The 23219-nt window shown below is 41.5% G+C and overlaps 1 protein-coding gene across 4 annotated transcripts in view; it reads left to right on the top strand.

The window, feature by feature from the left end:
• GPAM (glycerol-3-phosphate acyltransferase, mitochondrial) overlaps positions 1-23219 on the top strand; it is a 56262-nt gene that overhangs the window by 23070 nt on the left and 9973 nt on the right. For 2 of the 4 annotated variants that reach the window (XM_081158967.1, XM_081158965.1), the window contains exons 2-15: positions 3806-3936; positions 5043-5165; positions 7811-7884; positions 10462-10575; positions 12268-12414; positions 13426-13522; positions 14260-14396; positions 15185-15284; positions 15617-15829; positions 17941-18054; positions 19158-19243; positions 19959-20074; positions 21954-22024; positions 22773-23037. In XM_081158967.1, the coding sequence (XP_081015093.1) occupies positions 3835-3936; positions 5043-5165; positions 7811-7884; positions 10462-10575; positions 12268-12414; positions 13426-13522; positions 14260-14396; positions 15185-15284; positions 15617-15829; positions 17941-18054; positions 19158-19243; positions 19959-20074; positions 21954-22024; positions 22773-23037 (1759 nt within the window). In that variant the 5' untranslated portion in view covers positions 3806-3834. Of the gene's footprint in view, positions 1-1766; positions 2099-2196; positions 2470-3805; positions 3937-5042; positions 5166-7810; positions 7885-10461; positions 10576-12267; positions 12415-13425; positions 13523-14259; positions 14397-15184; positions 15285-15616; positions 15830-17940; positions 18055-19157; positions 19244-19958; positions 20075-21953; positions 22025-22772; positions 23038-23219 lie in introns of those variants that run through there. The other 2 variants (XM_081158964.1, XM_081158966.1) reach the window with 2 other exon arrangements.

Genomic DNA, 23219 nt, shown 5'->3' with positions numbered 1-23219 from the left:
GTAAACCCTTTTGCAACGGGGATTACAAAAGAGTCCTACAAATGAACGTCATGTAAGACGATCTAATTTTGAATTCTGGCTTACCTTTTAAATCCTGTAATGTTTTCTCAGCTTCATTTCTCATTACTTTATCGACGACTCAAACTCTGAGGCTTTCCTCTGCCCTTCCCCCCATCCCCTTTTTTTCTTTTCTGTTTTTGTTCAGGTACCAGTAACCTGTACATAAAATGTCATGATGTTTTGGGATTAGAATTCATCTCATTCTAGTCAACACGGTCCTTGCTAAGGTGCATGTGGGGTTGATAAAGACGATCGGTCTCTAACTTCAAGAAGCACACAGAGTATAACCACACCTACTGTTTTGGATTGTTTTAAAAGAGGGCGCCAACTGCATTCTGGTTCCATTGGTTGGAGTGTTGTCCGGTGCACTGGCATGTCTTGGGTTTGATTCCCAGTCAGGGCACATACCTACACTGCGGGTTCGATCCAGGTCAGGGCATGCATGGGAGGCAACCAACTGATGTTTCTTTCTTGCATTGATGTCTTTCTCTCTCCCTTCCTCTCTCTCTAAAATCAATGGAAAAAAAAAGTTTGCTACTACTACAAAAAAAAAAAAAAAAAGAGGGATACACCTGCATTTTGGGATAAATTTATAAACAGAAGTAGAAAGTTCAAGATAAGTAATTCCTGTTTTTCTTCCTATTTCTCAGCTTCAACAAGTATTAACTGAGTACTTAATACAGCAAAGCACCATAGCATTACCTAAGAGACTGAGGCGTCACTGACATCAATCATGAGTTTATTATCTTGTGGAAGAATGACACAATGGCTAAAGACCCAAGGTGTGGTACCACAGTAAATCTGTGAGATTTCACAGGAGAGTATCATTACTGGGGAAAGATTAAGGAGGGCCTGGCGACCTAGTTCAGGAAGGAACGGCAGAATTTAGGGAAAGTGGCGGCATGAGCACAGTTAGGAGGATGCGTGTCCCTGGCGTGGCTAGGGTCAGTGGGACAGGTTGAAGAAAGGGACTCCTGCTGCAGAACAGTGGGAAAAGTGGAAGTTTATCTGTGAATGCCTCGCGTGTCAGCCTCCGGCACTTGGGCTGTCAGGGGGCTTTGGAGGATTTTGCTGGGCGGACAGGGGCAGATTTGTTTTGAAGACAGGGTTAGGATTAGCGTGCAGAGGAGATGAGGGCTGGTGGCAGGTGTGTGAGGACAGGGACTACTTCTCAGCCCAGCTGCTGGTTCATATTTAGCTCGTTGCTTAAGGGCGTGTGAAAGGTCGTCTCCTTCCTCCCAGCTCACTAATGCTCTGGGTAACTGCCGGCCTGGTGCACGGCAGGCAGACATTGTGAAAGAACCTCTCCGTGCCGGCTGTTGCTCGGAAGGGCTGCAGGCTGGCCAGCTTGGGTTCGGACTTCCAAGCCTCAGGTTTCTTTTTTTACTTTATTTTCTTCCCTGAAGGAAAAGGCACTGAGCCACTGTTACGGAAATTACACAACGGGGGCCATTCCCCACCCCGCCTCCTCGTCCCTCATAAATCCTAGAGCGTTGCAGACCCCGCAGCAAGGCAGACCCGCAGCAAGGCAGGCCCGCGGCAAGACAGACCCGCACAGCCGCGGGAAGCCAGGGCGCGCACCCCGCCGCGGCCCGGACGAGACGCGAACCGCCGGGAGCGCGTTCACGCAACGCAAACTTGGCCGCACACACCCACCCGCGCTCGCTCACACCCACCCGCGCACGCTCACACGTGCGCGCACGCTCACGGGACCCGGCGCCGAGGCAGAATGACCTCCCGGTAGGACGCACACCGCTCAGCCACCGAGACAGAGCCTCGTGCGCGCACATCCTCCCGCCAGCTGCCCGCGCCGCGCGCGCGAGGCCCGGAGCCGCCGCCGCCGCCGCCGCCGCCGCCGCCGCGCGGCTGAGCGTCACTCCCGCGCGCCGTTGCGTCATCGGGGCGCGACGCCGCGGCGAGCTCGGCGGAGGCTTCAAGTGCCCGCAGCTGCAGCGCCGGAGCCCGCGGAGCTGCGAGTGCGAGCCGCGGGGCGCGAGCGGGCTGCGGGAGGCTGCTCGGGCCGGCAGCGCCGGGACAGGTGCGTGGTCGCTCTCCGCGCGGGAGCCGGCGTGGCTCCCGCGAGCTGCCGGGCGGTGTGTCCCTCCGGGCCCCTCCCCTGAGTTCCGGGGTCCCCGTGAGAACTGGGTTCCGGCGCGTGCCGGGTGGGATTCGGAACCGTGTTCTTCCGGGAGGCCGGGTGGCCGGGCCTGTCTGTGGCCTCAGGACCCTGCACCGGAGGGGGACGCGGGGCAGTGCGTTTGGCGTTGCGGCCGCGGGGGTGCTCGGAGAGCGGCCGGGGCTGGGGACGCTCCGACGACAGGCGACCGCCGGTTGAGCTGAGCGCTCCCTGCGTGTCGGACCCCGCGCTGGGCGCTCTCTGCGCGTTTTCCAGCCCCCCGAGGCCCAGAGGTAAGCGCTGTCAGGTGATGCGCATTTCCCAGGTGGGGAAACCAGGGCATAGGAGCGAACCAACCTGTCCAGGGACCCACGGGGGGACTTGAACTCGGCTCTGTTTGACTTCAGAGCCGCCCCTGCTTCTGTCCCTTTCAGAGCCCACCGTTGGCTCCCCTCAGCCCATAGTCTGGCACCTCCGAATCTGTAAACTTTTGTTTTTTTAAACTTTTCGACCTTGCATAAACGCCGTGGGGAGGGAGGAGCGAAGGGTAGACTTCCTATTGGCACCGCGCTCGCCGTCTCCCCTCCCCTCTCCCCCCTCTCCCCGGGCCAGCGCGTCTCCCTTTCCCAGGCGCGCGGGCTCCCCCGTGCGGCCGCCTCCTGAACCTGGACGCGACACCGGGCCTTACGGTGCCCGGCAGCCTCCGCACGGCTCTTCCCTCCCCTCGCCTGCTGTGGTCACTGATGCGCAGCACATAGTAGTTATGCAGCAAACCCATGTCGATTAGAAAGAAATTCGAGTGTGACCTCCCAAGGAACACTGTTAACCTGGAATGGACCTTTCAGGGTTTTAAAGGAATAATTTAAGGTCAGGTGAGAAATAGCCAAAAGCTATCTCAAAATAATTTGAAACTTATGTTAGAAAGTTTTTATATTTTAGGCTAATCCCTATCAACGTTCTTTAGCAGTTCACTGTTGGGGAACATTTTCCTGGAGGGTAGGGAAAGGAAGAGGCTTGTTGAAAAGATGGAAACTCATACATCAGGCGTTTGAAATAGGGTGGTTTTGTTTTAGAGCTTTGTAGATGTACGAGCAGTTATTTCCCTTGAGGCATCGCAAGAAAATTAAGAGCTTAATTCAGTTTAAGTGGGAAACTTTAGAGGTCCCTTATTGCCTTTACCACTTTTGCATTACTGCATAATATGTATGACCTAAAATTCTCAGCACATAATGTAAAAAATGGTCTACCTTTGTCTACACACGAAACTTATGTTTAAATAAACTCATGCCTTCAACCCCCCCAAAACTATTCACTTATTAACACAAACGAAGTAATTATTTGTCACATACCTGAAATAAGCTTTTATTTACTCTTATAAATTCATAGCTGTTTTGTTTAGGAAGTCTAAAGATACAAAGATTGATTATTTTTAAGCCAAGCCTGCCTAACTGAGTTCATACAAACACATCAAAGTCCGTTTTTACATTTTGATTGAACCTGGTGGAAGCCTGTCACTAGTTCATTTGATATCCTGTTATGGAGCAAAGTCATATAGAAGTTAGAATTTTGAGTTCCGATATTTGCTGTCTGGATTCTTCATTAACTGAAATGGTACATATTTTCTTATAGCACATGACTTAGGATTTACGCTTTAGGACATGGATGAATCTGCACTGACCCTTGACACCATAGATGTTTCTTACCTCCCTAATTCATCAGAATACAGTGTTGGCCCATGCAAGCATGCAAGCGAGGAATGGGTAAGTTTAAACCTAAGATGCGGATTAAAAGCAGTCAACCTAAAGATGTTCATTTCAGTGTTGTTTATGGAGGTGAACATTCTGGAGCCAAGTTAATATCAATAACCGAGAAGAAAATCTCGGGTAAAAAATTTGACTACAGACATTATGTTTAAAAGCAAAATACTTTTGCATAGGAAAAACCCCCCTACTCGTCGTTATTTTGGGTGGTATAATTATAAAGATAGTTTTAAAATGTTTTTGTATCTATTGGCCATAATTATACCTAATAAGTATACATTTTTTGATGAAATAAAATTTATGTAAAAAATTAAAAATAGGAGAATAAATTTTAGTATGAACCCAATCCAGAGGGTGTACATTATCTTGTATTGTTTTCCCGATTTCAACATAACATGATGTGTCTAAAATATTTCTTGAACTCTATCTGCTTTATTTAAGAAGTGATGGTAGAGATTTTTTGTTTTTTTGTTTTTGCTTATTTTTGAGCATGCTATATTAGTGGGATTTGAGCAACAGTGAACTCAAGAGGAAAATATTTAGAATGGAAGAGCTGAGTTTGACCCTAATGGTACCTATAGCACAGCTATAATTTCATTTTCAGCCTTTACACTGTCGTTAGGATAAATGAATGTTCTATAACTGTACCTTGTTTTTTATTTAAATCAAAATATTTTAAGCTCTATATAACAACTTGCTTACTGTGTAAGGCCTTGGTAGTTCTTTTGTGAGAGTGTGTGATTTAAGAGAGAGTGAGATGAACTGTTAGCATAGGGATCAAGGAGTCTGATTTTATTCATCCTGCTACCATAAGAGGCTGTTTGACATTTTCCAGTTTTGTTTTAAAACCTTGAATGCTGCTTTGAGCGTAGAGTAGTTTTTGCCAGCTATCGCTATTCTTAAGTGCTCAGTGTTTGGGAAGAAACATGTTTCAAGTGTTGCTCATGGAGGGAGTACCTTGAATGAAAATCACTCTGAGAATTATGCCACTACCCGAAGAAAAGTATGTCATAAGTTTCTATCTGAAATATCTTCATTTTAGAAATCACGTGGACAAGTATAATTTTTTTGCCAGTTATGACCACTTTTTCCTTAATATTTATTAGGGTGAGTATGGCTTCAGACCTACTGTCTTCAGATCTGCAACCTTAAAATGGAAAGAAAGCCTGATGAGCCGGAAAAGGCCATTTGTCGGAAGATGTTGTTATTCCTGTACTCCCCAGAGCTGGGTAAGAATGTTACTACTGTTGACCTTTAATAAACCCTTGAAATATGTGACATAGATTTCCAACTTTGTGTGAATTTGGTATTGGGCAAATACCAAATAGACTTCATTCATTGATGTTGACTCAATTTTTCTTTCCATTCATATGTTCATTAAATGTTGGTTTAGTAGTTGATGCTAGGCAAGATTTGGCTTCTTTAGTAGTTTTGGTATGACTTTAGGGCAGGGATGGGGAGCACGACCGTATACAGCCTATGAAATCATTTGGTCTGGTCCTGCTGAGGCAACCACAGGTGGGACTCAAAATTCAGTAAATCTAGGAGCTTTTTTCATAGCTAATTTTTAAATTGATAATTTTGTATGGCCTGCGAATGATGTTATAAATATCCAAATGGTCCTTGGCAGATAAACGGTTCCCCACCCTGCTCTAGGGGAAGAGTAGATCTTTCTTTAGTTAACTCTTCCAAAGAGTTGGTAGGAGCCGTCATGTATCTTACAGATGTTGAACTTCAGCCCTGTGGCTTTGCTGTACTCTTGCTAAGCTTCTATTTCGGGGTGATGGGGGAAGGGTGTCTGCTGACTCTGTGAAGAATGGTCACTAAAAGCTCAGGTGAAGACTTAAAAAAGAGTGTGTATGTACCTCTTGTTTGTATTTTGGTGAAAAAACATAAGCCCTGCAAAATCTTACACATTACGGTGTGGTGTCGCTGTTTGAGAAGGGTTGATTAAATGAGAGGTATGCTTCTGATGGCGTTTTGCCAGAGGGATAAGTTAGCACAGGATGGTAGAATCTGATGTGGCTGTGTCCTGAAGCAGTAGAGTTACGTATTAAAAGGTATACCTGGATGTTAAGCCCTCTCTGAGATGGGTCAGTTATCAGGACATAGAAATTCTGCCCTTTAAGGATCTGTTCTTTATAGAGGTTGCTCATAGCTTGTGCAAATAGCTAACTTCTGTGTGAATTTTCTGCTCAGGGTTGGTTTGTCAGGAAGTAGAATTCTGAGTCTGGGACAAAGGGGTTTACTAACCTGGGAGAGACTTGTATGGGACCCAAGCAGCTTATGTTAGATATTTAGGTCTGCTCAAGAATGTCTTGATATAAATATTCCTTTTAAATCACAAGGGCCTTGTTGCCAGAATTTGATAGCAGTGAAGGATCATGGAAGTTTCTAGTCAGGAATAAGGCCAGATTAATAGGCCAATAGAAATAAAGATTTAAATAGAAGATCACATGGCTTTGAAACGTTTTTATTTTAGATCTGGCCTCTCATCTAATTCTAATTTGGAATGCTTAAAAGACCGAAACAATACCTGAACTCTAATGTGTTATTAATTCAGGAGGGAGCATAGGAAACTTTTTGGTGGTGGTAACGGCTTGGGGTGGGGATAGGTGAGTAGTATAGAGATAATTGATTTTTTCCTAAATATAGGAACTAAACTTTAGGTACTATAGCACCTAAATGTAGAAGCTGAACTTGATCTTGAAGTTCTTCCATGACATGTTTATTTAAAATAATTTTTGGTTGACAGTATTTTTATAGTAATTTTTTGATATTTGCTACCCTTTCTCTGAAGTCTTATTTTCCTTTTCTCTAAAGAGATTTGTCTTAGTATTTTTACATCTTTTGCTGAGGGTACATTATGCTTTCTCAGCACTTATTTGTGCAAAGTTTACCTTATGTCCCTATAGATAATATTACAGACTTTTTCTTTTCAGCAGTTATTTCTGGATTATCTTCCAAGGTTACCTGTAAAGAGGATGACCTTTAACCATACATTATCTTTTTAAGTGGAACAGTTATTGTAAGGGAATAGAAAGACCATACTATTTGGAGTAAGATCTAGGATTGAATTGTGGACTTCTGCCAGACTCAACTTCCCTGTCTGTAAAATGAGGATAATAATTCTTACATATCAGGATTATTGGGAGATTTAATAATCTAATATAACTACATGTTACTTTTTGTTGTTAGTAATTAAATTTTATTTGCAGAACAATCACAGTTTTATTTCAGTGACAGAGCATGTAGCCAGTAGTATTGATTTTAGTCTAATACAGGAACTGAATAAAGTGTCAGTCCCAAAATATAAAGCACATCTCCTTGGCATATTGTGGAAACTGTCCATGAGTCACTTCCCTCGAACATCAAAGATTAAGTCCACATTTATACATGAAAGTACCTGCCTACTTGGCAGTTTTCAGATACAACTAGTAGTGATTCTCCTGTTGAGTTTGGAACATATGATATGTTGGTACTCCCTTGGAGGAATAATACAAATTTTCCTATATTGCTTTTTTTAGTTTTCTAGTTTGGGAACACTGAAATCTCCAGTATTTTTTCAGTGACTTAAATTATATGTAGTTTCAACTCTTTGGTGTTGGAGGGTGGGGAGTGGCACAGGAAAGGAAGAGACACTGTTTTCTTTGCAAGGTGTTAAGGCTTAAATTTGAGTTTGTGACTTTTTTTATAGACTAGAAGGTACTTTTCAATAATTTTCATCACTTTGATTTTTAAAGTCATGGCTGACTTTTTGAAGCCATGCCTAACTTTATGCTTGAATTTTCAAAGTTATTAAGTACTAGTAATGGAGCTCTTACCAGCAATCCAGTTGTATATTTATGTCTATGTTTAATCTTGTTTTATGTAGGATAAGTTTTTCAACCCCAGTATCCCGTCTTTGGGCTTGCGGAATGTTATTTATATCAATGAAACTCACACAAGGTAAAAAGAAATTTCTTATACTTCTAATACATCTCAAAAGAAAAACTCTGTAATAAGTATAAGATGAATCTCATTATGTTTCTGAGAGTTAATAGAATATGAGCCTCTGACACAAAGGCTTTATCTAAAATTTGGAAACAACAAAGGTACTGAGTAGTAATTACTGTTATTACTGCTGTAATTATATAATCAATATTTTCTTGAGAGTGTAGATATCACTCACAGCTTTCTTAACTTACCCATGTATTGATTTTGCATCTGAAGTGTTCCAAATTGTGACGATTTGTCTGAGGAGAGGGGTAGGTTTGAATGTCTTACGATCTGTTATGACTATTTTATACTTAAAAAAAGTATAGCCAATCTAGAGTTCTAGAAGGTATTTTCCTTTATTGAGCAAGCGTTCTTTGATTTATTATTAGTTTAAGACTTTTCTCAGAATTCTTACTTCCAAATTCCAGGCAAGTGGGGATAGGCTATTAGGCAGCAGGGTGAGAGAAAGAGGCTTTGTTTCTGTGAATCTAGGCTAGGGGATAGGGAAGGAGGGTGCGAAGGTTGTGTGAGTGTCTTTGAGGCATGAGAGGAACTGCAGCTGAAAATGCTACCAGTTCTTATAATTCTAAGAGTAAATGCCTCGCAGAGGGAAGCAGTAAGCTCAGGTGATGAGAAATACTTGAATTCCTATGAAAAACTGACCTAAGAAGTCAAATACTTAAGTTTTAAGTCTTTCTCATGTTACTGCTCATATTTTGATGATAAAGTCATAACTATGACAATATCTGCTTGTATAGTTAAGATTTAAAGAAAAATAGATGCCTGGCTGGGCGTGGCTCAGCGGTTGAGCGTCAACCTAGGATCCAGGCGATCGGGGTTCGATTCCCGGTCAGGGCACATGCCCGGGTTGCGGGCTGCAGACTATCAATGACTCTCTCATCATTGATGTTTCTATCTCTCTCTCCCCCTCTCCTTTCCTCTCTCTGAAATCAATAAAGATATATTAAAAAAAAAAAATAGAACTGAAGTCAAGGGGCATATTTTTTCCCATTTCCATGCTCCCCCTTCCTTCCACCCTTCTCCTCTCCCTCTCTTAAGTTTAAAGGTGAGAGAGAAATTCTGGTTCATTGATTTTTTTTTTTTTTCTTTCTCTTGGTTGACATGATTAAGATCCTAAGAAAAAGAGATCTCATAGGGTCTCTATGTAAGTACACATCCAGTGTATAAAGCCAGAGGGTCCATATATTGCCCTCAATTGGAGGCAATTAAGGAAAAAAAGTTATATTGACAGGGCAAAATGAAACCATTCAATGTAGTAAGCTGCCTTGCTGTTGAGTTGGATATTTGGCTTTTCTGTGTGTTGCCTGAAGCAAAGCCTGAACTTTTTTTTAAATATATCTTTATTGATTTCAGGGAGAGGAAGGGAGAGGGAGAGAGAGAGTTGAAACATCAATGATGGAGAGAGTCATTGATTGGCTGCCTCCTGCACCCCCCAACTGGGGACCAAGCCTGCAACCCAGGCATGTGCCCTGACCAGGAATCAAACTGCGATCTCCTGGATCCTAGGTCGATGCTCAACTGCTGAGCCACGCCCGGCCAGGCCAAGCCAGAACATTTTTTCACACACACACACACACAAACCTTTCCTTCAGTTGCAAAGGGATTTCATAGAGGGTTTGGACTTTGTACGTTCCAGTAATAATTCTGAAAGCTTTCACTGAAGAAAGAATTAGAATTAAACACTTAACATATTGGGCCAAGTTTTCAGAGAACCGAGACAAAGGAAAGAAGGCAGAACATCAGGAAGGAGAGAGGAAGGAACATGTGACTCATAAACAGTTCTCCCTCAAGTTGCTTTTCCTCACTCGAGGGCTTTTTGGTTCTTTTCAGAATTGATGACTTTATAATTGAAATCTTCTGTTTACAGAGGAAATGATAGTGAGGCATTATGTAATCATTACGAATGGTATCAAATCATTGCCAGTGAAAGTTGGTAGCATTCTTATTCTGAGATACCTGTTCCAAACCCCCTCATCCAGATAACACATAGTCACTGCTAGGAATATGACCTGTCCTTTAGGTGTGTTGAATATATATATGTATATTTTTTCTTAATAAAGACTAAGAACTTCTCGCTCCATGAGCCCAGAATACAACCTTAGAAGAATTACTATAACAACAACAGCAACAAAAAATTAGCCCTGGGTGGTAGGAAAAGACTTCCAAATTAATTTTTACAGCCCATAGCTATAGCTATAAGCTATATAGTATGTATATATTATTCAACATATTTGTTTCTTTTTATGGGATTAATTAAGATATTTTTGTTTCTTTTGTTTTTATATTTGGGTTATTATTTGCAAAGTAACACTACTTAGGCATTGATACACAAATTCCAAGTTTAAATTTTAGCTGAGAGTACAGGAAAGAAATCGGAAATGAAATTGTCTGAACTCCTAAGGAGAGTTTGCTACAGGAGAAGCTCAGTCTCAGGAGTAGATGAACTGAGACCTTGTTTTTATAGGAGAGAACCACTATCGAAGTGTTCCCAGAGTATGTCTCCGCTAAAGGGTTTTCCTGTTGCAGGCACCGGGGATGGCTGGCAAGGCGTCTTTCTTATGTGCTTTTTGTTCAAGAGCGAGACGTCCATAAAGGCATGTTTGCCACCAACGTTACAGAAAATGTCCTGAACAGCAGTCGGTAAGGGTGGGGACGCTGTGGTAAAGGGGAGAGGTGGCGGGGATGGGCTGTAGGAGTGGGAGCCAGGAAGTAATTTCCTTTATTAACCTTTAATGCCTCTGGGATTCTGTCTCGGGAGGCATTTGCATTTCCAAGTTAAATATTAAGCTCCACACAGAAACCAGGGAAAGGCAGAGCAGGTGGTTTTGGTGAGCAGCGCCCTGCTGGAGTGGCAGGCTTGTGTTGTGGGTGAACAAGTGAACGAATACATGAAAGGCAAGTTGGAGTCAGACATGCACATCCTTCAGAGTTCTGTTAGCATTCTGAAATATGAATGCTTGAGACATTGCATTTTTTTCTACTTTGTAGCCAAAAGAGAAGCGAGTCTGATACTTCTGTCCAGCAGTAATTGAGTACCTGGGTAGACATATTTGTACTAGAAAGTCACTGTTAGAGATTTTAAGAGAGTAAGACACTGTCCTTGCTCTTTGAGGAGCCTGCTTACAAATGGAAGAGACTGGCTTGAATGCAGGTGGAGTGGGGAAGTGAGTCATTGTGGAGATCAGGCATTAGAATAAGGGCGTCTGGAGAACGTTGGTCTCTGTTCCACATTGTTGGTGTCGCCCATGTTCCACATCTACCGGGATTTGGGTAGCTGGAGACAGGTTTGGACGGAAAGATGCACAACAATGCAGGCCCTATGGTGTGGTTGTTAAGGCTTGAACAGTGGTGGCGCATAATAGGTCCTCAAGTATTTATTGAATGAATGAATGAATAGTTGATAATGGAGATGTAATAATCATGTCAATTACTTGTGAAAACATTCCTGACCAGATTGAAATAAATACTTTTCAAAGAGTAGACTCAGGGAGCATTGGTGCCCTGTGGGGTTGGTCTTTCCGTATTAATGAATTGTGGGCTGTGTGGAGTCTAATATCAGTAGCAACAGTGTGAGAAAACACATTTATCTGAAACTCCCTTGGATTATCCTGTACTCTGTTTCCTAGGTAAAAACCTTCAAGTATGTTTCATGCTATCCAGATATTTTGACTTATAACTAGAATGTTGGAAGTGGTTGAAGGAGGTTTAACCTCATGCGTTCTCCCCTATGTCGTGTGGAAGATTTATTAAACTGGATAGAATCTTGCCTTGTACCTCACTGCTTAATTATTCTGTGCTCTTTTAGTCTTGAGCTCTGCCTTTTCAAAATTATTGGTTTTATTTGAAACCACTTGTAAATATTTATGTTTCTCTTGCATCCGTCTTAGAGATTTTATATATAGTTCCAATAGAGTCACTCTATACATGAATAATTAGGTCTTCAAAAGTAAAATTAGACATTACTTTGACAATGGGTTTTGGATGCCTCTGCATCATATGCCTAAATGGATAATCTTCTTTTTCTGTCTTCTGCCTGAATGCAGCTTTGTGTTTCTCCCAGCATAGCTGGAACATTCAAATTTGCATAGCTGTTTCTCAGTGAATTTGAATTAAATTCCTAAATTGGCTTTCCAGAGTCCTCAGGGGTTCATTGCTTTAGGAATATCTTAATATTTAATAGACAAGCAAGGAAATCACTTCCAACTTGAGCTTATTCTCTCATAACCACATATCAGAGAGAAGGTACATTTTGTCTTGTGATTTATAGATCTGGTTTACAAATTGCTGAATACAGAACCAGTTACATTGTCTATCTTTTTGTTTTCAAATCAGTGTGCAAGATGCCATTGCAGAAGTGGCTGCTGAATTAAACCCTGATGGTTCTGCTCAGCAGCAGTCAAAGGCCATCAGTAAAGTGAGAAAGAGAGCCAAAAGGATCCTCGAAGAAATGGTTGCCACTGTTTCACCAGCAATGATAAGGTATCACAAGCCAAGGCAAAAAGTTTTCAACGAGAGCCGTCTGTTTTGAGCAAATAGGGCGGAACCATTGGACTCTCCTTCCTAGTACAACGCTTTGGGTCTAAGATATTTTAACTTATTCTGATGTTAAACCCAACTCCTCTTTATATTCTTACTTGTCTTCCATGGGGAATAGCACTGTGGTAGGCTTTAAGGTTCCTTAACCTCTGTTAAGTGACAGCAGTTGTTGCATTACTGCTGACACTGGCTTTCTAGACTTGGTATGAGCCAGGTTTCACATGCCTTTTTTTAAAAAAATAGCTTTAATCTTTATTGTTGAAAGTATTACAGATGTCCCCCTTTCCCGCCCCCTGTTGGCCCCCTGCCTCCCCACTGCCGCCTCTTCCCAAGCCTTACCACACTACCATTTGTCCATTGGCTTTGTATATATGCATAAAGCAGTGTAATTGACAATAACTAAGATCTGGAAACAGCCCAAATACCCATCAGTAGATGAGTAGATAAAAAAGCTGTGGAAAACAATGCAACTATGAGAAAGAGGGATCTCTTGCCCTTTGGACAGCATAGATGGACCTGGAGAGTATTGTGCTAAACGAAATAAGTCAGTCAGAGAAAGACAAGTATCATATGATCTCACTTATATGTGGAATCTAATGAACAAAATAAACTAACAGTTCCAGAGACATTGAAACATGCAACAGACTGATGTATTTCAGAGAGAAAAGGGGGAGGGTGGGAAGAGATTAATCACATGCCCATGTCTTAAAGGGAGTGGTTTTCTGTCATTCTGCTCCCTGAAATACTTGCTTGGCCATTTGTTTCTAAAGTCTAAAGTGTGCTGTTAAGAGTGAAATATAAGATTTTAGTCCATAACAAATGGATACTTTTATAAGTAGTAAAGTTAGCTGTTCAGTTCTACAATTCAGATGCACACACATACACACGCATACAGTCACAAACACTACATACATGTGCACGTTTAAATTTCTTTTGTTTTTGTTTTTCTTTCAGACTGACTGGATGGGTGCTGCTAAAACTGTTCAATAGCTTCTTTTGGAACATTCAAATTCACAAGGGTCAACTAGAGATGGTTAAAGCTGCAACCGAGGCAAGAAATATGGGAATCTGTCATTCCGTCGTCTTCACATTTGTAGAGTGATTTTATAATTCTTTTGAAAATGTTCTCTTGTATACTGTTGTACATTTCTACCCATCTGGGAGATTTCTCCCATGGATGATAACTGTAGAGCTGTGTGTGTGTGTGGGGGGAGCAGTGGGGTAAAGCAGGACCTGCCAGCGAGGCAGGATTGCTTTAGTGAGTTACCTTGCAACAATTCTGAATATCAGGTAGAATAATCCCTATTTTATACATGAGAAAATAAAGGCTCAGATAGATTAAGAAATTTGTCCAAGTCATGGCTAATTGGCCCAGGATTTCAAGCCGTATCAGGCTTGACTCCAAAATCTATCCTCTTTTTGCATGATCAGAGCTGCTCGCAGAGATACATAGGCTCAACTTCAACTCTTTTATTTATTTATTTATTTTTAGAGAGAGGGAATCAAACCGGCAACCTTTTGGTGCTCAGATAACGCCCAACCAACTGAGCCACACTGGCCAGGGCTCAACTTCAACTCTGGATTGCTCCTGTGCTTTCCTATTCTTTTTTTTGTAGTTGTTTTTAGCTGGATAATTATTAAATTGAAAGAATTCATGTTACTGGAAAATGTTTTTAAAGAACAGGTCACTGAATAGCTGATGTCTGAGTGCCTCTAACCAAATATGAAATTGCAAAGTGTGATTGAACTATCATTTGAATTTTAAATTTGGCATTTTCCTTTTACTAGACAAATTTGCCGCTTATATTTCTACCGGTTCATAGATCACACATTGACTACCTGCTGCTCACCTTCATTCTCTTCTGCCATAACATCAAAGCACCATACATCGCTTCGGGCAACAATCTCAACATCCCCATCTTCAGGTAAGCTGAGCCTGCTTTGTCATTTAAGGGGAGGAAAGGATTATATTCTGTACTTTTTTTTATTATTATACCTTTTGACATGTTTATATATGTAAACATTTATATTTATATGAATATCACTCTATTTTGAAAGAATAGGAAAGCTCTGAGTTTGGAGAGGTTGACATAAGTATTAGAACCTTTCAAGTTCATATAAAAAATCAGTATTATAGAGACTTGGGGTTGTGAAAAAAATTGTTTTATTTCTGTGTATAGGTACATGAAACAGATTCTTGTTTCATGTTTTGAAAAGATGGTTATGCCTGGTTTCAGTTTCATAAAATTATCCTATCTCACAGAACACTCTCTGAGCAATCTTTATTTGAGAAAATTTCTCCAAAGTAGCTTTTATAACATCACACTTATTTTGTAGTAAATGTGCCATAGGTAAACTTTGGGATGTCTAACGGTCAGTGTCTTGAGACCCTGGACAAGGTTTTAAAATTTAGCAGTATTTCATAATCCTCTTAAACTCTGTAGCATTGAATTTGCAGGGTGATGTATCAATTGGCTTCTTTTGGCTAGGAGCAGATGTAGTAGAGCCTCAGCCTGCAGAGTGGTGTTCTAAAGGCTGATGGATAGTAATGTGAATGAATGAAACACGCCAGTAACATGGAAAATGGAGAATGTCCGCATGCTCGCTGTCGGCAGCTGCAGCAACACATGGCTTATGTTCATGTGGCAAGTGCTGAAGTAACTTGGAATTTGAGTATTCTTTGTAAGTAATTAATACATTTTTGAACTTACAGCACCTTGATCCATAAGCTTGGGGGCTTTTTCATACGACGGAGGCTGGATGAAACGCCGGATGGACGGAAGGATATTCTCTATAGAGCTCTGCTCCATGGGGTACGTCTCATCTCTAATTACCCTTGGAGCGTTGTGATAGTTACCACAGCAGAAGAAGAAGAGAGATTTGAGATTTTTAAAAATCTGTTGTTTGAGTAATTATTTGATCCATTACTACTTGGGTATGGGTTTGATGATTGTTTTTGTTTTTTTGTTATCACTAAAATATAGCATTAGAGGAACTGTCCTTTTATTGTTTATGTGAGTAAAATACTTTGTCCATAGTGAAGTTATATAGGCTTTTCGTATTTTTTTTTAAAGCTTAACTTTGCTGACCCTTCTCTAAGTTGAGTGGTCTTGAATTCATGTTTTACTCTCTCCTGATTTCCCAGCATATAGTGGAACTACTTCGACAGCAGCAGTTCTTGGAGATTTTTCTGGAGGGCACACGCTCCAGGAGTGGAAAAACCTCCTGCGCTCGGGCAGGACTTTTGTCAGTTGTGGTGGATACTCTGTCTTCTAATACCATCCCAGACATATTGATAATACCCGTTGGAATCTCCTATGATCGTATTATTGAAGGTCACTACAATGGTGAACAGCTGGTAAGAGGACTGCCTACCCACAATCTTCTTTGCTTTCAAGTCTGTTGCTTTTAGAATTAATTAGGAATATTTTTGATACTGCCTGGTTTTATTTATTTATTTTATTTTTAAAAAATGTATCTTTATTGATTTCAGAGAGAGGAAAGGAGAGGGAGAGAGAGATAGAAACATCAATGATGAGAGAGTCATTGATCAGCTGCCTCCTGCACGCCCCTGACTGGGGATGGAGCCCGCAACCTGGGCATGTGCCCTGAGCGGGAATCGAACCTTGATTGCCTGGATCTTAGGTTGATGCTCAGCCGCTGAGCCATGCCCGGCTGGGCCATTCTACCTGGTTTTAAAGCATTGTGGGAAGCATGGCAGGGCATGTGTGGGGAGCAGCTTCCATCTCCCATGTCAGCCTGACTGGTAGTGCTGACACGGTGCTTACCTGCACCTGGAGAAAGTGACATGACTAGATGTACCAGTGCTGGCTGTGGTCATGGGACTGGGAAATAGAACACTTGACACTGAGTTGCTGTCTCTATTGTGGGGGGTTTCTGTGGCTTCTTCTTGCCGCGGCCAGAGCTTAGGACTGTTTACGTGCAGATTTTAAGTTTAGCCAGAAGGACTGGTGGGATCCTGTCGACAAAGCAACTATAAATTAATTTGAGAAATGGCAGTCACTTTTTTCCTATAGATTAATTTGAGAAACGGCAGTCACTTTTTTCGTAAACTTCTCGTTGAAGTAAGTATAACAGTTACAGACGAATGCTCAGATCATAAACACGTAGTTTCAATTATCACAAAGTGGACATACCCACATAACCTGCACTGAACTCAAGAAAATATCAGGACCCTAGGAACCTGCCTTGTGCCCCTCTCATTGCTGTCCCCTCAAGGGTAACCACTTATCTTGACTTCTTTAAGGAAGAGTGTAGGTGCGCCTATATTTGAACTCAATATAAATGGTATTACGTAGTGTGTGGTCTTTTTGCTTCTGGTTTCCTTTGCTCAAGTAGGTGTTTGTGTGGTTCATTCATGTTGCATTTACTTAGTTTGTTTCTTTTCATAGCTGCATAGTATTCCAGTGTATGACTGTACCATAGCTTAGCCTATCGTAGAAATACAGTTTGGGTTCTAGTTTTTGACTGTGATCATTTTTGTGCATTTCTCTTGATGACCACATGTATGCATTCTGTTGGGCATGTGCCTAGGAGTGGAATTGTTGGGTCGTAAAGTCTGTGCATGTTCAGCTTTAATAAATCCTGCCAAACAGTTTCCCAAAATGCTTTTACCAACTTACCCTTCCTCCTGGCATTGTGAGAGTTCCAGAGGAATTTAGTTTATTCTTTCTTAGCATGGAAGCCTTGGGCAAGGTGCTTGTTTCAAGTCCACTGCCCAAAATACGTCAGAAGCTCAAGGACACTTGATAATTAGAGGCTTTGAAAGTTAAGTAATAGACCTGGGTTATTATCTGTATCTCTTACGAGATTTCTCCTTGAGTTTGTTAGGTGTCTGTTCTGAACGTGTATTCCACTCATGCTGACTGTCTTATGAGGTCACATCTGAGTCCTGTGTCCATTATATGGCCATCATTGTGCCTTATGTACATTAATATTCAGTAAATGCTTCCTGAATGAATAATTAGCTTAAAGGCCACTGTGGGGCTTGACTGATACTCAGCTGTCTAATGTTAGGTATTCAGACTCTGGCGATCATCTGACCTCAGATAAGCTGCCTCTGACATTGTACTTTATCTGAGAACTGCAGAATAGTTTTCATCTATGTCATTTTTACCCTTTGTTAGTTTGTAGTTGTAGTTTTGAGAATCATGTAGATAGGGTACTGAATGAATTAGTGTTAAATGTTTTGTTTTTCATTGACCAAATTATCTCTCCTGATGACATGGTTACCATCTTCTAGAACCTTTGAATGCTAAGAATTCTCTGACAGGCCTCAGCCGATGAAGACTCATCTTCCCTGTTCCTTCATTGTGGTTTTTCAATATGAACCTCTAGTTCCCATAAAAAACAAAAACTAACCAAAAACTGTATTCTTTGGAGAACAGAATGTTTGCATATGTGTGAGCTTTCTTTCTTACCATGTTATCTTTCAAAATCGGAATTTAGGGGAAACCTAAGAAGAATGAGAGCCTTTGGAGCGTGGCCAGAGGCGTTATCAGAATGTTACGGAAAAACTATGGGTGTGTCAGAGTGGATTTCGCACAGCCCTTCTCCTTAAAGGTAAGAGTCTGTGGGACCAAAGCTGTTCTAAAGCATTGACGTAGCTTGCGGTCAGGTCTGGGGCTGGCCCTGCCTCTAGTCCTGCTTCTGTCACCTCAGCTTCTTCTCTTGGAAAGTGAGGCCTATGTCCAGAATGGCGTTTCCCAAAGTTTTCCACCAAAGGACGCCTGTTAACAAAGGACATAAATATCTATTTTTGGGAGATACTGGGTTCAACATTCCTTTTTTTTTTTTTTTTTTTTAAATTCATGAGATTTTTGCATGTTGTTTTATATATCGATACTTTATATTGTGTTTTTAAATTGACTTTAGGGAGAGTTTTTCAGACAGGACTCTCAGCTGAGTACTAGTCAGCCCAGGATGGGGCTCTGACCCTACTGAGCAGGACCCAGAACCCACATGTTCCAAGGAGTGAGGCCGTCACAGGAAGCCTGGGACTGGTGATCCCTGAGGTCCTGGCAGGTTTAAACTAAGATTTTCAGATTGGTTAAGGAGAAAGAGAAGAATGGGTAGTTCCCACTACCCAGGGGACCAGGGACAAAGACTCTGCTTCTCCTGTTCCACACTCTGGTTTATTTTAAAAGATTCTAATTGCTGTGCTAGATGCTTTCTGGTTGTAAGTGCTTTCAAATCTTAGGAACTTCATCTTTCTTACCATTTGAAAACAAAACAAAACTATTGCACAGCTTCTCTGTCTTGTTACGATTTGCTTTGGGGTTGAGGCTCTTTTGAATATTATGTGACCCTCAGGTCATCAGATTTCCTTTAAAAAGCATGGTTATGTCAGTTGTCACTAAAAATAATATTGGGAATGTCAAATAATTTCCTGAAGATGTGAGAAAAGTTAAATTTTCTCCTTAAATTTATAAATGATTTTGCTGACGCATCATCCTGTTCTTCGTATTTTCAGTTCTTAGATTTTGCATTTGACAACACTCTATGAGTCATTCTGGACTCCTGAGGATAGTTTAGGATATAAGAAGTGTTTCTCATGCTCTGTAGCATGGCTCATGTCATAAAACAACTCCCTTTTTATTTTTGAAGATTGAATATATTTTATATATGTTTATGTGAGACAATGAGAGTAAACTTTTCCCCCCCAGGAATATTTAGAAAGCCAAAGTCAGAAACCGGCGACTGCCCCACTTTCTCTGGAACAAGCTTTGCTACCAGCTATACTTCCTTCAAGGTGAGGTTTGTGGAAATTTTTTATGCTAACTAAACTGTCAAATATCTGTTATGTTTTATATTGCATAGAAAATAGGTTAACTTTAATGAGAATGTGCATGCTCTTGTTTTCACTTGCTAGCTTGAGTCGCTTTGTCTTGGTCTTGTAAGGGATGTTGAAGTGATGTGCTTTCATAGTTCAGAGGTTTGTGATTTATTTGCATTATAAAAACTATTTGATTTTGTGAATCAGGTAGGAGTTCTTATTTGATTTATGCTTTTGAATGTTTGAACTGAATACTTTTTGATAGTAGCTTAGATTATACACATTGTACATATAAGTGCAGTGTATAAGACTTTTTCTGTGTGAATTTTTCAGAATTCAAAATGAGCTGTAACTTAGAGGGATTGAATATTAAACCCTTCCTTTAATGTTTTCAAGTGTCAAATCTTCATAAATGTTTTAAAACGAGGTATCTTGCTTTATGCATCTTTTCAGCCAGTGGGTTTTAAAAACGATGTACTGATAGACTGTTTTGTTATAACTAAATAGTATGTTTCGGCCAGGAAAATAGAGTATATCATGAAGGAAAACACCCATAGAAATAATCTATTTGTGGTTTAAATTTAGAATATGTAGTGATTTACAGTATGTCATACCTTCATATCTTAGGTTCCTAGTTTGTTTTGTAAAAGGGGGTGGTTGGAGAAGTCTAATTTTTAGGAAAACTTTTCAGACCCAGTGATGCTGCTGCTGAAGGTACTGACACATCCACTAACGAGTCCAGCAGTGCGACAGAGGAGTCATTCCGGAGAAGACTGATTGCGAACCTGGCTGAGCACATACTCTTCAGTAAGTACAGTGACAGACACTGTTCTGCAGCTCAGATCCGGCGTGGCGCGGGGGGACCACGTGGGTCCGGAATCTGCCGTGTGTGGTTCCACTTCTAGTCCTAGTACCTGGTACACAGGTGGCCATAGGTGAGTTATTAGCCAGAAGGTGGTGCTGTGGGGCTTTGGGGTAATTGAGTAAAACATCTCAGTAGTGCCTTAGGATTAGTAGGTGCTCGTGCTTTAAAAAGTATACAGTGTTGCCACCGTGATCTGTTACCTCTTTTACTCACAAATGTGCTTCCTTGAACTAACTTGCAGTGCAGCATCTGGGTTAATGGTTTCATGTCCCCTTTCCTTCTGACCCCACGATTACTCAGCAAATATCGAGGGGCTGTGTAGGTAAAGCTTTGCTTTAGCTTCGGGGAATGCAGGTTGAGGACTTAATGGTTCAGCACTTGAGGAGCCTATGCTGTTCTCTGTGGGATAGTTGTACACAAATACTGTGAGTGGGAGGGACCCGGAGCGGAGCAAGGTCAGTGCAGAATCAGCCTCTCCGAAGTTCCACATTGCAGTGTTGTGTCATGTTACAGAGGCTGCTTTATAGCCCATGGCAGCATCATGGTCCCTTGGTGTGCAGCCCTGCACTTCCTGTGCCCATCCCTGGTTGGTCCGAGTCTCGGCACTTCCCGGTGACACTATGGCCAAGGCTCCCTCACCTTCTCTGGCTCCTTGTGCTCCAGCTGCTGCTACTCTTGCTTCATGCTGGGCCAGAGCATTCTTTCTCAGGCACATCCAACATGCCTCTCTCCTGGGCTTGAATTCTGGATGCTAAAAATAATGCATCCTTAATGCTGCCCAAGTAACCAGGCGTGTTGCTGTTTGGTCCCTAAAAATCTTTTTTATAGTTTTGTCTTGAACTCTTGCCCATTTGTAACACAAATACTTATTCATGTTTTTAAAAAACTATTTTTAAACATTTTTTTTAATGGCTGTAAATATAATACTGGGTATCTTTTGTTTTTTAAACACTGGAAACATCAGTTGTGAGTGAAGGATTCATGAATTCTTTATCTCAGAAAACTCACAAGTGGTGTCTTTGTTTCAGATTATTCCATAGACGCTCTCATATTTGATTTATATGACTGTAATTTTCTGCAAATTCAGAGTATTGGATATGGACTATAGTCATTCTCAAATGGATTTCTGCCCCCCTTCTTCCCTACCTCTGACCTGCCTCTGGGCCAGGTTGAAAAGAGGAAGTGGAAATATATTGAGCAGCATCACTGTGACTCCTGTGGCAGGCAGGGCTGTCCATTTCATTCTCTCACAGCCCAGTGAACTAGGCGGTATTCTCATCTTACCCCTGAGGACGCTGAGGCTTGCAAATTCAAGTAATTTTCCCAAGTCATGACATTAGTTAGTGTAGAAGTTAGGTTTTGAGCCCAGATTTTCTGACTTTGAATCCATTCCCACCTCCCTTTGTTTTAATGTGGTGTATACCTCTGGGAGGAGTATATTACAGTTACAGTAGACTGCCCCCAGGAGCAAGTCAAGAAACACCACAGTGGGATGTCCTGGAAAGCTCCTAGAACGGGCTCATACTTCGGGTCTTGGTATTTCCATAAAGGGGTCTCTTGGTCATTCAGTAACTAAGTTCCATTATCCTAGATTGAAGGTGGACCTGCCTTAGACTGAATTCTATTATATGACGAATAGTGGTCTCTAATGGCCCAGAACACGGTATAATGTTATAACTTCCTTTTGATAAATCACCTTCATGGGAATTGTGGTAGAGGACTTTTATAGTTACAGATACTCCTATTTAAGATTTAGATTTTTTAAAAAGTTTTAGCTATATTAAAAAAAAGTACAACTAAAGCTTTGTGTTTGTCTTTCAGCTGCTAGCAAATCCTGTGCCATTATGTCAACACACATCGTGGCCTGCCTGCTCCTCTACAGACATAGGCAGGTATGTGCACATGCCACCTTACGTAGTAAGAGCTAAGTAGTAAGCTGTTCAGGTACCGATTCATGGATACATTGGCCCCACTCCTGGCAAGTACTGTGAGATAAACAGTAATATAAGCTAAGGACCTGCCTGCAGGAGCTTATAATCCCAATGAAGAGAGCTACATGAAAAAAATTCAGAGACTGCTTTATAATAGAAAGACATTCTTTGAGTGATCTATGTAGTTAATGTAAATCAGTCACATTTTAATTGTCATGCAGATAACTAACGGTTTCCCAGCTATTTGATGTGTGTTTAGGACCATATTCTGCCCTCCCACAATGCACTTGTGGTGGGACAGGCCATGTCTGTCTCGCTCACAGTCATGTTCTCAACACCAAACATAGTGCCAGTATCTATAGACACCTGATAAATATTTGTCAGGTAGGTATTTAATATGAGGGAAATTCTTGCTAAAAATAAGCACTTCTTTCAGATGGTGGCTTCATCCGTTTGTGACCTCATTGCTCATATCATGTGTGGCTGGAGTGCTCTTCAGACATGGAATATCAATTTCTTGACATTCTGGGGGACCAGCTTTTTAACCAGTTTTTCTTTTTTTACTTTCTCTGCATGTGGCCCTTTTTCTGTATGAGCTGACAGGGAGCTGCAGGAAAGCCAAGGCAAGAAAAAATCCTCGGTACGGCCTCTCGGCATTTGGGGAAGGAGTTTTCCGCTGTCATGAGACCATTTCTGTTTGTTTCTCTAGGGAATCGATCTCTCCACCTTGGTGGAGGACTTCTTCGTGATGAAGGAGGAAGTCCTGGCCCGAGATTTTGACCTGGGATTCTCAGGAAATTCTGAAGATGTGGTCATACATGCCATACAGCTGCTGGGAAATTGCGTCACAATCACCCACACCAGCAGGAATGATGAGTTTTTTATTACTCCCAGCACGACTGTCCCATCAGTCTTTGAACTTAACTTCTACAGCAATGGGGTCCTGCACGTCTTTATCATGGAGGCCATCATAGGTATGTTGGGCTCTGAAACATTTTCATAGAAAATACAACGGCCTAAAACACACAGTGGTGTCTACTTCAATTTGGATGGTAGCCTCTTATTTGAGGGAACGTGTTGCTGTATTTTTAGCCTTCAAATAAAAATATAATCTGCTATATCACTGTTTATAGCTTATTTTTACATCTATTATTCA

The sequence above is a fragment of the Miniopterus schreibersii genome (genome assembly GCF_964146895.1).
Source record: "Miniopterus schreibersii genome assembly, chromosome: 14".
Taxonomy (NCBI): domain Eukaryota; kingdom Metazoa; phylum Chordata; class Mammalia; order Chiroptera; family Miniopteridae; genus Miniopterus; species Miniopterus schreibersii.
The sequence above is the reverse complement of the archived record's forward strand: the minus strand, read 5'-3'. Positions and strand labels throughout refer to the sequence as shown.